This window comes from Megalobrama amblycephala, linkage group LG14, assembly GCF_018812025.1.
Source record: "Megalobrama amblycephala isolate DHTTF-2021 linkage group LG14, ASM1881202v1, whole genome shotgun sequence".
In the NCBI taxonomy this organism is placed as follows: Eukaryota; Metazoa; Chordata; class Actinopteri; order Cypriniformes; family Xenocyprididae; genus Megalobrama; species Megalobrama amblycephala.
Window position 1 is genome coordinate 46,593,064 of NC_063057.1, and position 15,527 is coordinate 46,608,590.

Sequence of the window (15,527 nt, forward strand, 5' to 3'; positions counted from 1 at the left end):
ACATGGGTAGATAAGGGCATCACACAACTCCAACACATCCTCCTTAATAACAACCTGGCACCATTTTCCCACTTGGTCCAGAAATACGGCATTGGGAGTAATTGTTTTCTGGAATATTTACAAATCAAATCATCTATTCAATCAAAAATCGACACTCAGACAATTAATCTAGACCTTCCCCCTCCAATCTCAGAGCTAATTAATATAACCTCACCAAAAAAACTACTCTCCAAAATATATAAAATAATATCCAAATCAGACAACACATTAAGCCTACCCAATGCTAAATGGGAATCAGACTTATCCATTGCTCCCAATGCCGCTTTCTGGACACAAATCTGCAAAAATATCTACTTCATGACAAAAAAACGCCAATTTACTTTTTTTTAAAGTACTTCATAGATTTCACCTAACTGGACGGAAATTATTTAAAATGAGTTTTACTTCAAAAACATGCTCACATTGCACACAAAATACCCCAGACACCTATTTACACAGTATTTGGGATTGCATCTCAGATAAATTTTCTGGGTAAACGTTATTGACTCACTATCCAACCTTATGGGATGTCACATCCCGCTTTCTCCCTCCCTCTGTATATTAGGTGACATATCCATATCCAATTTAAACAGTACAAACAGTCAATTACTCTTAGTGGCTCTAACTATTGCCAAGAAAACTATCCTCATGAACTGGAAATCAAGGAGCACCATACACATTACGACTTGGAAAAATTTACTAATAGAGTACATCTTCATGGAAAACATGTCTACCTCCACTCAAATGAATACATCAGAATTACACCCTTCTTGGTCTTTTTAACTAACAACAGTCATGAATCCACTGACCTTCTTTGTCTGAAACCATCCTCAATGATACACCATCAATATTCACACATGACTGGGGGGAGGGGGGTCAGGAAGAGGTAGTAACACAGACTAATATCAAATATAAATAAAATACTTATAAGAACACTCATCTCCTGGGTGTTCTGCCGCCGTTGAAACCTGCACTGACATAGTTTATGTTACAGTTATAATATATGACACTAATCCTTTAATACAAGGTTTTACATCTACTGTGCCTACCACTTAATGAGTGTCCTCTGGTTGAGCTCAAAAAGCTGGATTGACGTGCCATCCATCAGCGTCCGACTGCTCAGCACCAGTTCTCTGATGTGATGGTAGTCTGCCAAGATTTTGGTCCATCGAGGAATGCTTCTTACTCGGGGACTTATGCACTTCACACAGCTTGATGTACGTGGCCTCGACCAAGCGGCTGGTGTTGGGTCACTGAGCTGGCCCGCCTGGGTGGCCGATCAAGCACCTCTTTACGCTCTCCACCCCTGGGGTCACTCTGGTGCCTTTAGGGGCCTTGAAGCGGCCCTGTGTGAGCTTGGTCTGATGTCTGGGCTGATACTGAATCCTGGCCTTCCAGCAGGAAGACCACTCCAGAGGTGGATAGTCTCTCTCGCCTGCTGCTCATCCAAGTAAGGGGCTTGACAGAGGTCCACCAAATATCCAGCCAAATTCTGAACTTTGTCCCAGCCAGCAACACCATCGGGCCCAAGAACTGGTGCCTACAAAATGTATTCATTAATATATACAAAATGTCATAATTTAGAGCATAAAATATTCTGATTAAGCTATACTATCTTGAGCCTGGTCTGTTGCACTGCTCCCTGTAGATGGTGCAGGGCCAGAGGATACAGACAGCTGGTCTGGAGCCTGAGGTGGCTGTTGTGACAGTCCTGAGACTGTGACAGGAGGAGGAGGAGGCTGCCCATCTCCATCACGAGATGTGGATGGCTGCGGTGAGAGGGATGGTGTTGCAGGAGTCTGAAGGGGAGAGGCCTGAGGTGGACTGGTCCAGGGAGAGCAGGAGGAGTCATCCTCAGACAACACTGGCACTGTGATGTCCTCAGTGTCTTCCTCCACAAAGCCCTCATCCTGCACCTCATCATTCATCTGGTCAACCAGCCTGTCCTCCTCAGCTGGGTTCTCAATCACAGTCAGCGTTCTTCCGGTCTGGCTGTACAGATACTCAATACCCAGCAATTCACCTGAAAAAGAACATTTTAATTTTAATGAGCACAGAATTTATAATACATTTTAGTACTGGTAATAATATTTATTGTTTGAATTTAATTCTTGCCTGTGTAAACCCCAGGAGGGTGATAGCGCTCATCCAAGGGCTTCCCCAGAACCCTGCGGCTGAGCTGGTCCACAGCCTCCCTCAGAGCACTGCCATTGCTCCTCAGAGTGGATTGTCCCTTTACTACCTCCTCCATTCGATCTTCATTACACCGCATCAGGCCTTCTATGAGATAGGCCTGAAAGTGGGCATCGCTGGCACTGGTTCCTATCATTTCAACAATTAATAATTAATGTATAATTTGTTTGCCAAAGAAAATGGCTTGAGTACTTTTGCAAATTACCAGAGAAGTAATAACCCACCTGGGATGAAGCAGTTTAAGTGGAGGTGGAACGACTCCAGGGAGGTAGAGCAACGCGCACACCGATAACAGCAGAGCTCCACACTGTCCTTCTTCAGTGTGCTCGTCTTGATATACAGAGGGAAGCCCTCTGGGTCCTGAATACAGGCAATGTGTCTCTGCTGGTCTTTCCAGATTTGCTGGATGCGCTCATGGTCCAGCAGTGGAACTCCCAGGGTGTCCTTTCCTTCCTCGTTGTCAAACTGATCAATGAGCGCCTTGATCAGTCTGGTGGTCTCCTCCATTCCCCTGGTCCTCCTTTGGCAGTGCAACGCCAACTCTCTCCTGCTGATCCACTCACACAGTGCCTTTTCTGATAGCAGGCCCCCAGCCAACATGTCCATGTGGGCCCCATGTGGGTTTTTGATGGGCTGTCACTTGGGCCCTGCATGGGCAACCCAAGTGGGGCCCATAGAATTTTGTCCATCGGCTCCACACAGGCCCCATGTGTGTTAGCCCATAGGGGCACATGATGGGTCCATAGTGGGCTCTAAGTGGGGCTCATTTGTGTGTTCATTATAGGAGCCCACATGGGTCACATATGAAACTAATAAATGGGGCCAATATGGGCCACATACAGAACCCTTATGGGTCCCAAAAGGGTTATAACACTGGACCCACAAATGGCTCCTCTATAGGATTTTGTGGGACCACAGTGGGTGATAACTGGGCCCCATTTATATTTCTTTTTTATTCCCGTAGGGCCTCGTGTGTTAGCCCATAGGGGCACATGATAGGTCCATAGTGGGCTCTAAGTGGGGCTCATTTGTGTGTTCATTATAGGGGTCCACATGGTTCACATATGAGTTCTAATAAATGGGGCCAATGTGGGCCACATACAGAACCCTTATGGGACCCAGAAGGGTGATAACATTGGACCCGCAAATGGCCCCTCTATGGGGTTTTTGTGGGACCACAGTGGGTGAGAACTGGGCCCCACTTATATTTCTTTTTTATTCATGTGGGTGAAATTAATGTGCTTTAATGTGCTCATTTGCAAAAGAAAGTTATGTTTTAGTAAACCTGTACCTGACTTAATATAATTTAAATTACATGAGAAAATAATTGTACTGTGAAGAAAATGACTTTCAACTCAGAATTTGTAAACCACCTTTTTATTGATCATAAGAAGAAAAATAAAAAGTACAACAGGATAAGAGCATTGAAAATTCTTCAGTCCATCACTCCTGGGTTGGGGCAGACCCATCAGCTTCATATCTTAAGAACAATAATGAGAGAAAAAACAGAAAAGGCAATTATTTTAAAATACTATCAAATCATTAACAGGAGCACTCTCTTAAAAAGCATGCATGATTATGATCAAGCCATGCCAGTACTTTATATTTCTGTCCAAATAACTAAACTGACACGTAAAGGGATATCTACTACTAAAAGGAATATGAACAAGTTAAAGTTCAAAACGATGTGCCTGATATAACAGAAGTATGACTTTACAAAAGCACATTACAAAAATAATACAACATAAATATAAGATGATAAATAAAGCGGCATTTAACAACTTTAACATTATTGAATTTAATTTAACTTTCAAAAGCTGTTTTTATTATACATTACAACTGTTAACTTTTAACTATTTTTGAATACAAAGTAATGTGCACGTGTATTATTATTATTTTTTTTTAAAAATGTATTCATATCTTGTACCACGTGTGTGTGTGGAAATTGCTGCGTTATGACTGTGGAACTTTTGTGGACGTTTAAAATTGTGCAAAACCATCTCGCACCCTGCTGAGGCCCTGTTATAAAACATACAAACTGTATTACTTTAATTTAACATGAATAGTGTCATGATCATGAGTTGGAGTGCCCTGTTTAGCCACCAGAGGGCACTCCAACATGGACTTTTGTCACTTGTCTGAACTGCATTTCCCATAATTCACTCCTGGACTCATTATCCTCGTTTCATTGCACCCAGCTTTTTATTGTTTGCTCATTAGTGTCTGTCTATTTATACTCAGTTGTTTCTGTCCTTGGTTGTGGTTTGTTATATATTTTGTTACGTGCACCTTTTGTACCTCTGGCTTTCTGTTTGTGGACTGTTTCTTGGATTTTGACCCTTGCCTGTTTTCTGGATTTTGACCCTTGCCTGTTTTCTGGATTTTGACCCTTGCCTGTTTTCTGGATTACGACTTTGGATTGCCCAATAAAATACGCTGCACTTGGATCCTTATCATCTTGTTTTTGTGTGCCACCGTGACAGAACAAACCACCATGCAAGGAAAGATCCGGCCATCTGCTGGGGCTGGGGAGGGGCAGTCCTGTCTGACCAAACTTTGGCAGAGGAGAATGGAGGTGAGGGCCTTCACCCAGAAGTTCTGGTCACGGTCTTAAGTGTGTCAAAATTCTAAGAATGACGTAATTTTACTCTTATTCTTAGACTTAAGAATAAGTGTGATTTATAAAGGTTCCTAAGTGTCAAGACTAGGTCTTAGCTCTTAAATTATTTAAGAGAGCTGGAGAGGTGTCTTAACCTAGTTAAGAGTAACAAGATGGCAGCAAAAAAGAGGAGATATATGCTTTCCAGTGAAGATATGATGTATTGGAGTTATATGATGACATGGAGTTGATAAAATGATATAAACTTGATTGACAATTCTTTTTGTAACTGACCTAATAAGAAATGTAATAACTTTACATAAATGTAATAAATTGAATAAATATTACTTAAACAATAATGAATATGTTTAATGCATTTTAATACATTTAAAGGTGCTGTATGCGATTTCTCAAATTCATTGTTGAACACTGTTGATTATTTGAAATCAACCTAAACAAACACACCCCTCTCTTCATTGCGCCGCCACCAATACTCGCACTCCAATCCTAACCTCTGAGTCGCTACCCTGCTCTGAGGTGGTCAACAACCCCAGCCCGATCGCTGCTGGCATGTGTGGCGAATGCACTACCAATGATGTTAAACACCTCATTCTCTAGCGGGCGTCAGTGTGCAGTAGTTTACCTGCAATACTCTCAGAGTCTGGCCACTGTTACACACGTAATGAGAGTGGTGTCTGTTTATCACAGCTGACGCGAAACAAAATGCTTCACGAAAAATAAAGCGCAGATGATGAACGAACGACAAGGAAGCACAAAAGATGACAGTACACAAGAGTAAATACAAACAAGAGTTTCTTGTTAATCGCAAACAATTTCGCTTAAACCATCAAAATATGAGAAAAAATATTTTTATTTTAATATTATTTAAATGTTTTAAAATATGACATTGAATACAACAAAATCCGTTTTTTTTTTTAATATTTAATTGGTTCTCTCTTGTTTTTGCATGTGTTCATAATTTCTTTGTATGACAGACTGGCCAAACATAATTTGAAATAATTTGAAATTTCATTTCATTATCACACATGAAACAACTGACTCCAGCTAGTCGATGTGCTTACATCTTTTAACACATTTTTAAAAGTTTAATTAAGTTGAATTAAGGTTGAAGATGTCAATTTTCATATGGCTGGACATCACAATTGGCCTCTACTCTATGGCAGTTCATTGACTTTCCAACTGACCATCAAACCATGCGGCAAAAGAAAGACACTTTTATGTTGACTGTGGGCTTCCCTGGAGTTGTCGGAGCCGTTGATGAACTCATGACACATCATTGCTCTAACTGTAAATGAGGAGACATATATCGATAGAAAAAGATTCCACACCTTCAATAGTAATTTGTGATAATTTTGCACAACGCAAAGCTATTGCTTTTAAATCAATTTAAATATTAAAACGTTTGTGTTTTTCTTTTTATTGTTTAATATAATAACATTAAATGATTGGTATTGTGCTGCTGTGACTTCACCCTTCCAGGCTCGCTATTGGCTGATTCAGAGGTTAAGGGCGGCCATTTTGAGTTGACATCATTGTAGTCCTTAGTTCACAACACTTAAGTCAGCACTTAAGAATCCGTCTTACACTTTACTAAAAGTTGCTTTTAGCTTTTTTTATAAAAGTCTCCTACTCTTAGAAAACTCCTACTCTTTACTAAGAATTTTTTGACACTTAAGTCAAAACTTGAGACTGTTCTTAAGAGCATTTCTGAGAAGATTTATACATACGGGCCCAGATGTCTATTAGACTTTAAGCCAGAGCGGGAAACAGAGAGGAGAAGCTGGCTGCACGACCCGAGTGACCCTGGAGGCAGCGTCTTGAGCGTCCACACACATATATTGTGGAGCGAGAACAAGAAGGGCCTTAAAAATGAAAGCACAATCTTTTAATTAAACCTACAACTAAACAGTAGCCAGTGCAAAGTCACCAGCACAGAGGAAATAGGGTCTCTTTCCTTTGTGCCCATTGGAAATCCCGCTGCAGCGCCTGCACACCTGCTAGGGGTCGCTCCTCGCCGGTGTCTTTGAGAGCGATGGACACCTTCGCTCCACCGTCCAGGGGAATTAGCTCAAATGGTAGAGCGCTCGCTTAGCATAGGAAGGGGCCCAATCTTTACGCCCGCACGCAAGCGAAAAAGACGCAGAAAACCGGAATACCCCGGCAAATTTTCCCTGCAACAATATCCGTACTATATTCCCGTGCATTATGGGGGAGTTTTAGTTACATGTGAAACAAGTCACCGTCCGCGGCCTGGGTTCGAACCCATGATCTGCGCGACAAAGTATCCAAGGACGTGCTGTCATCTGTCTAGTACATGTGTATTGTTAGGTATGCAGTCTTAAAAGTGCTTAAAATGATAAATATTAATCAATATAATATGTAATAGATAACTAAATCTATGACATATAATTATATTGATTGATAATTGTTTTTTTGTGTATATTATTTTAACAGCATATTACATGTTTATGGTAAAGAAAATGAATAAAAATGTTTCTTCAAAGATGTGTTTTTTGTCTGGGATATGATTTATCAAATTGTAAAATGTTTTATTAAAATAAATACACACAAATATTGAAATGAGTATACAAACACATTAGATAATTTAAAAATAGTTTTTGAATATATCAATGGTTTTTTTTTTTTTTTTTTTTACAATATACTGCTTATTTAAGGACTGAGAAAGCAAAAAACTTCTTAAGCTTTGTTTAGTCATGCTGTCTGTAAATAACAGATATTATTCTTATTACATGTGCAATTAAAACAGATAATGTGAAAAAAATAATAAATGATTCTCCTTCAAATAATAAACATATATCTTAAAGGTTTTCAAAATAAGAATTTTAATAACTATATGCAAACACACACAATATATACAGACAGGACAATATGAAAGGGTGGGAAATAAACAAGCAAATATAACAAATATGACAGAGGCATTGGGAATAACTAGGTAAGTATGCAATAATATACAATATAAACTATAAACAAATACAGCAACATTGAACAAAGAATAAAATGGATGTCTATCAAGCTAAAGATTACAAATATTTACAAACACTAAGAAAATGGTAAGTATTTACAATTATTTACAATAGACGCATTATATTATTAATTAGATAGATTGGGCTGTACAACTCTTGTGGTAGATATAATAGATTATTTACATAGTATAATATACAGTATTTACAGGCAGGGGGTGAGTGTCCACCTCTGCACTATGGCAGTGGGTTTCCTGGCTTCTTGTGCTGGCGCTGTTCTGCCAGCCACTCCTCCAGAGATTTACCATCAGAGGCAAGGGGGCAAAAAGTGGCATTTCCGTAGCGGCTGTGGCCAAAATCCTTTGTTTTGGGTTGCCCACACTTACTGCACGTGTTAAATGGCACACCACGAACATATTTTCTTTTGTAGGTTCCAGCGGCCTCCTCTTTAGCCCTGCGCCGCCTGTTTCTCTCTGTAAAGCGAGACACAGACACAGGGGCAATGGGAGCAGCAACAACTGGACCTGCAGGGGGCACAACTGCAGAAGTACCTGCACCAGATCCCATTACAAGCGGGTTCACAATTAAGAACCCTGACAATGGCTCGAGAGCAGGCAGTGTAGGAGGAGCTGCTGGTGCAGGAGTGATAGGGCGCACTGCTGTGACACTACCAGGTCGTCTGCCTGGCCGCAGGTGAGGAGCCTGTCCCTCCCTGTTTGGAGGGAGCACAAACTCATGCTGTGGCCCAGATGTTGTGGGAGCCTCCTCTAACCTCTCCTGGGCAGGAGGGAGCTGTGTGGTGGCTACAGGGATGCGGTCCTCTGCAGCCAGGCCTTGTGTGAGAACACTCATCTCCTGGGTGTTCTGCCGCCGTTGAAACCTGCACAGACATAATTTATATTACGGTTATAATATGACACTAATATGACACTAATCCTTTAATACAAGGTTTTACATCTACTGTGCCTACCACTGAATGAGTGTCCTTTGGTTGAGCTCAAAAAGCTGGATTGACGTATCATCCATCAGCGGTCGACTGCTCAGCACCAGTTCTCTGATGTGATGGTAGTCTTCCAAGATTTTGGTCCATCGAGGAATGCGGACACCAGCCTTCTTACTCGGGGACTTGTGCACTTCACATAGCTTAATGCACATGGCCTCGACCAAGCGGCTGGTGTTGGGCCACTGAGCTGGCCCGCCTGGGTGGCCGATCAAGCACCTCTTCACGCTCTCCACCCCTGGGGTCACTCTGGTGCCTTTAGGGGCCTTGAAGCGGCCCTGTGTGAGCTTGGCCTGATGTCTGGGCTGATACTGGATCCTGGCCTTGTCTCCAGCAGGAAGAGCACTCCAGAGGCGGATAACCTCTCTCACCTGCTGCTCATCCAAGTAAGGGGCTTGACGGAGGTCCACCAAATATCCAGCCAAATTCTGAACTTTGTCCCAGCCAGCAACACCATCGGGCCCAAGAACTGGTGCCTACAAAATATATTCATTAATATATACAAAATGTCATAATTTAGAGCATAAATTATTCTGATAAAGCTATACTAACTTGAGCCTGGTCTGTTGCACTGCTATCTGTAGATGGTGCAGGGCCAGAGGATGCAGCCAGCTGGTCTGGAGCCTGAGGTGGTTGTTGTGACAGCCCTGAGACTGTGACAGGAGGAGGAGGAGGATGCCCATCTCCATCACGAGATGTGGATGGCTGCGGTGAGAAGGATGGTGTTGCAGGAGTCTGAAGGGGAGAGGCCTGAGGTGGACTGGTCCAGGGAGAGCAGGAGGAGTCATCCCCAGACAACACTGGCAGTGTGATGTCCTCAGTGTCTTCCTCCACAAAGCCCTCATCCTGCACCTCCTCATCATTGATCTGGTCAACCAGCCTGTCCTCCTCAGCTGGGTTCTCAATCACAGTCAGTGTTCTTCCGGTCTGGCTGTACAGATATTCAATACCCAGCAATTCACCTGAAAAAGAAAATTTTTATTTTAATGAGAACAGAATTTATAATACATTTTAATACTGGTAATAATATTTATTGTTTGAATTTGATTCTTGCCTGTGTAAACCCCAGGAGGGTGATAGCGCTCATCCAAGGGCTTCCCCAGAACCCTGCGGCTGAGTTGGTCCACAGCCTCCCTCAGAGCACTGCCATAGCTCCTCAGAGTGGATTGTCCCTTTACTGCCTCCTCCATTCGGTCTTCATTCCACCGCATCAGGCCTTCCAGGAGATAGGCCTGAAAGTGGGCATCGCTAGCACTGGTTCCTATCATTTCAACAATGAATAATTAATGTACAATTTGTTTGCCAAAGAAAATGGCTTGAGTACTTTTGCAATAATAACCCACCTGGGATGAAGCGGTTTAAGTGGAGGTGGAACGACTCCAGGGAGGTAGAGCCACGCGCACACCGATAACAGCAGAGATTCACACCGCCCTTTTTCAGCGTACCCGTCTTGATATACAGAGGGAAGCCCTCTGGGTCCTGAATACAGGCAATGTGTCTCTTCTGGTCTTTCCAGATCTGCTGGATGCGCTCATGGTCCAGCAGTGGAACTCCCAGGGTGTCCTTTCCTCCCTCATTGTCAAACTGATCAATGAGCGCCTTGATCAGTCTGGTGGTCTCCTCCACTCCCCTGGTCCTCCTCCGGCAGTGCAACGCCAACTCCCTCCTGCTGATCCGCTCACACAGTGCCTTTTCTGATAGCAGGCCCATCTGTCTCGCCAGTAGCTCACCCTGCTTAGCCAGCCGAAGAGCAGCAACATCCTCAGCATCCCATTCAAAAATGCACCTGGAGAGACGTGCCATAAATATGCCATAGAGTGGATGAGCCTCCGTGGTGACTCCCGCCGCGAACCGCCGCATGAAGTGCCAGATGTCAAGGCGCACTTGGAGGTCATTCCACTCTGAAAACATGGCCTTGACCTGTGACTGGCCATATGGGCTGCAGCAGTCTCGGTCCACATACATGATAGCCGGTGGTGCTACTCCAGCCTGTCTGTAGCGCTTCATGAGCCCTGCTGCCATGGGCCACAGTCCGTGACCCTCTGCGGCTGTGAGCACGGACACCAGGACTTGGCCATGCTCATTTCCCACATTTGTACTCCAGGCAGCAGTGTTAGCTGCAGCCCCAGCAAGTTTTTTGGTAACCTGTGAGGTAAATAAATGTAACATAAGCTGTATGCACATTCACAACAATCATTAAAATAAATAACTCTATCTTACTTTTTTTGTAGAGTCCATCTTGAGGACAGAACCAAAAACAGAGGTTATTTTGGCCTTGATCTCATCCAGCCGCATCAGCACATCCCTGGCATACACTGCCAACAGCCACTTGGGCTTAGGGAGGGCAGGTAAGGGTGGTGGCTCTGCAAACACAGGAGGGTGGATGACGGTGGACCTGGTAAAGGGTTCACAGGCAGTCAGGTACTGCAGCACACGCTGTGTCCACGCTTCGCTGTGCTCCTCACTCAGCTTTTTAAAAAGCTGAGTCACACTATTGCCCAGGGTCCTCTCCCTCATCATCCTGAGCACCCGGTAGTCACAGGAGTACCTACAGAGAGTACAATAATGCCACTAAATGTCATGAAATACTCAAAATATTTTAGTATCCCTTGTGAAAAAGAAGTGCACTTAATTGTATTGAAAGTGTACTTTGTGTGTACCTAGTATACTTTTTAAAAAGTGCACTTGCAGATAATACAATATAATTAAAATGAAAGGCCACTTAAGTGTACTTAAATAGAATATACTTTAATGACAATATTTATTATCATGCTTAAGTGCACTTTTAAAAAAGCTTATCTGCTTATCTGTTGTTTTATATATTCATTTTGTAGGATCAGTACAGATTTGTTATTGGAGATACAGTGCAAGCTGTGTGGAATCAAAGACCTGTATTGATGAGGTGATGTTCCATGTTTTTCCATTAATTCAGCCACCCTGATCACACACTACAAGCTAAAACACTGCCATCAACTGTCCTTATAGCTTTTAAATGCTTTGAATCTTTTCTGTTTAATTCACACTTAAGTGTATTGATAACTGATATTAAAATATATTTTAGTTCACATTAATTGCTTGTTAGTACATTGGGCAGTGCACTTCAACTATATTTTAAAGGTACTAGAAGCAATTACGAAGGTTGTCAAAGTTGTATTAAAGTACCACTTAAGTTGTTCAAAAAAATCACTCTTAAGTTCAACTTATTGCATTTAATATGAACTTAATATGTGATATATTTGAAATTAAGTACAGATATAATGCACTTAAGCGATGAAAACATTACATTTAATTCACACTTAAGTGTGTTCTTTTAAAGTATATTATTTTTGCAATAAGTACACTTTATAAAAGTATATTAAAGTGCACTTTTTTTTCACAAGGGATATAAATGTATACGTAAGTGAAGCAATAATATCTATTCCAAATATACGTGTATCTTCTACTTTCATTATACAGGGTAGCTCAAGGTTTTGTCTTGTGAAAGTTAAGACCCTTTTAAGACTTATTAATGCCACTTAAAATTAATGCCAAGATTGCAGGCAAATATCCAATATTCTGTATAAATTATATAAAATTTGTAATAAAGTCTAGTACAGGTGAAATTCTGCATTAAAAATCTCAAAACGCTTTCAAAAACTTACAAAATAAAAGCACTTTCAAGTGGGTGACAAGATATTTGTAAAACCTCTATTGATAGAATTTGTTGCTGAATAAATTCACAAAATTCACATCCAACTCTCAAAAAACACAGATTTCTCTGTTGTTACTTACAAAGTAATGATCTAAAATATGTTTTTGACAAGTATAAGACTGAAAAACTGGACTTAGATGTCCTAATTTGACAATGACCTAGATGAACAAAATGTAATACCTGTTTATACAATTTAATACTTTTAAGACCTTTGGGCTGCAGTGTTATAATTGTGTAATACCTGTATGTCAGCAAAGCAGGGAACTGACAGCGATGCCCCATATCCAGCTGTCCCAGGATGTCTTCAGACCAGGCAGGATACTTCTTTTTGCACCGCTTGCACTCCAGGTACTCTGTGGCGAGGTCATACCACCCATCTATGTCCAGGACCTTGCGCACAGTGCGGTAGAGGCCAGCAGCAGTCAGTTTGTGATTACTGCAGGCCGGCTGGACACAGACAAGTGGAATGGACCACATCTTCAGTGGCATCCAAAGAAACAGAGGGCGGCAGAAAAAGAGGTCAGGAGAGGCAGGAGGCTGGGCGTGGATGAGCGGTGGCTGGGGCGGATACCACCAGAGCTTCAGCTGTGGGACCAGGTCTGGCTTTCCTGTTTTGGCACTGGCTCTGAACAGAGTCTTCCTGATCCAGTCCTGTTGAAAATGCGGAAGGTGCTCGTTCCAGTGGGCAGGGAGCTCAGCTGGCGGCTGGAACACTGGCTCAGGTCTCCACATGGCTGGAGGTGTAGGGGCAGGAGCCTCTGAGGCAAAAGTGGCTGGAGCTTATAAAGAAAAAACATACAATTAGTTTTAGTTATTTAAAGATTGTCACTGCTGTCTTAGTAATGAGCTACAACTACAACCCACCCACCCAGCACTGATGGACAGCTACTACAGTTACTACAATTAGTAAAATGTTTACTGCATGATATTAATAGTTAGTCATAATGGTGAAATGAGTTATACTGGTGTTATGAAGCAAGAGGTAAATATCAGCAGCTTTTTCAGCATGATTACCATTAAATCAAATATAGAGAGGAAAGTGAGATGGGATTAAATGAGTATAAAGCAAAGCAGCCCCAAGACACATAATCTGCTGTGAGCCCCACTAATAACTACAGCATTTAGTCACCACACTTACACCAGGGGGGAGCAAGGGATGTGGGATGTTTAGGAGAGAGGAGAATGAGCGTTAGTCTGTGATTATAACAAAAATAGCAAGTAAACATAGTTTACATACACCTTTACATTTCCTTATTGTTTTGAAGAAGTGCACTCAAAGAATGCATGTTGCTCGAGACTTGATGTGACATTTCTCTGTATAGTAAAATAAAAAATAAAAAACATTTGGATATAAACACAGAATTTATATTATCACAGATCTGTTTTTGAAATATCTGTTTAGTATAACACACCTTTAGGAAGTTGCTCTTCAGCTTGGGAGGCAACAGTTACCATCTCCAGATCATCATCCTCCACAAAGAAGTCACCTGCAGCTGTGTCTGTAAAATAACATTAAACATTAACATTAAACACACACACAAGCACATGTTGACAATACACCTGTACGTAGTGAAGCATGTACTCACCAGAGGAGAAGAGCTGTCTCCGGGCTGCAGGTTTTGATGGTGAGGGAAAACGTGGGACTACAGCTGATGTTGAGAAAGGTATATTTTAGATTAATTAGCAAAAACTGCTTTCTTTTTTTTTCTTTTTCTTACATACAGTTCACTCTAGTACTTACGAGGTTTAACTGGAGACATCAGTTTTTTTGCCAGCAGTGAACCAGACAGAGGTTTTCCATGAGCCAACAGGCCCTTCACAGTGGTACTCAGGTGTACCCCAGTCTGTGTGGCAGCAGGTGGAGGCACTGACAGTGAGGCAGTGGTGTCAGGCTCTTTTAGTGCAGCTGAAGCCTGCCTTTTCTGCACATAGGCCTTGAAGATGGCCATGTTGGTGTTGGGCCTGGCTTTTGCCTTCTTCAAGTAGGTGATGAGGGCCTGGGCCTCCTTGCTTTGGTCCTCATACACCTCCTTCATAGACCTCCCCCGGAAGTCTCCAAACTCCACCATTAGACACCCCTGGTCTCCAGTCTCCCGAGCCGCTGCCATCATGCCCTGTTTCTTTTTGTACACCTCAACCTCTTCCCCTATCTCCTTGATCTGGGAGGTGTACCTGAGGAACAGATGTTTGTTTGAAGAGAGCGGGTTGTCCCTCTCCTCCTCCCCAGCAATGCTGACGACCAGGTACACAGCATACCCCAGTGAGTTCTCCAGCAGCCACCGGAACCGCTGGCCCTGGTATTTACCAAACTGGAGCTTGCAGTGAGCCAGCACCAAGAACTGGTTACCAGGATCCCCTCCATTCTGCCTAACAAAGGCAGTGGCCTCAGCCAGCACCTCCTCATTACACCTGGCCCTCCCAGACACCACAATCTCACTCCGATTCGCCTCCTCAGTTGGCCCCATAAGGAGACGATCCAGAGAGGATGTTCTACGGAACACAGGGTACGCATACATAATCTGAAATAAAACATAAATAAATAAAAGTGTGGGTTACATTTAGAGACATTATAGTTTTAAAACAATAATAAGTATCATAATGCATTGGTTTTATATATCACTTCTCAGCATTCAAAGAACTTAAAATATTGATTCATTCCAAAATAACACAGCTGCCCTGGGGCAGTACTAGGAAGTAATACTATAAAATATAATATCATTATGTTTAACTGTGTATTGTATTTGTGTAAACAGAACTCATTGTCTTGACAGCGAGCCCGCCCAAAAACAATTTACTGCTGTATTTTAAGCGGGATGTAAACTCACTATTATTTTATGCAAAAAATATTAAATAAAAATAATTATACAATCATTACTTTGCTTTAACACCATATATCATGTGCAGATCATCCCGTAATTTGTAGTCATATCAATAGTGGGGGGAACAATACAAGAAGCGCAATTTAGGCGGGAATTTATGCATAATATTAATAATTCATAACAT

General features: G+C 42.1%; 2 protein-coding genes and 1 long non-coding RNA gene across 4 annotated transcripts in view; all 3 read right to left on the reverse strand.

Moving 5' to 3' along the window:
- Positions 1-5,769: 5,769 nt before the first annotated feature.
- The window catches only part of LOC125245958, a 13,222-nt gene continuing 3,464 nt past the window's right edge, over positions 5,770-15,527 (reverse strand). Inside the window, exon 2 of the long non-coding RNA XR_007179650.1 lies at positions 5,770-6,137. This is a non-coding gene — a long non-coding RNA (uncharacterized LOC125245958). The remainder of the gene's footprint in view (positions 6,138-15,527) is intronic.
- LOC125245893 lies at positions 7,453-10,086 on the reverse strand. The gene is made up of 2 exons (XM_048156716.1): positions 8,804-10,086; positions 7,453-8,713 (listed from the first exon to the last, which is right to left on the reverse strand). Exons 1-2 carry the CDS (start codon positions 8,986-8,988, stop codon positions 8,071-8,073), a joined length of 828 nt encoding a protein of 275 aa, XP_048012673.1. The 5' UTR covers positions 8,989-10,086; the 3' UTR covers positions 7,453-8,070.
- Positions 9,001-13,935, reverse strand: LOC125245878. Of its 2 annotated transcripts, none has more exons than XM_048156689.1 (2): positions 12,766-13,935; positions 9,001-11,381 (listed from the first exon to the last, which is right to left on the reverse strand). In XM_048156689.1, exon 2 carries the CDS (start codon positions 11,015-11,017, stop codon positions 10,103-10,105), a length of 915 nt encoding a protein of 304 aa, XP_048012646.1. In that variant the 5' UTR covers positions 11,018-11,381; positions 12,766-13,935; the 3' UTR covers positions 9,001-10,102. The 2 variants fall into 2 exon arrangements, with proteins under 2 accessions (XP_048012646.1, XP_048012647.1); XM_048156690.1 differs by having other exon boundaries at positions 10,113-11,381; positions 12,766-13,256.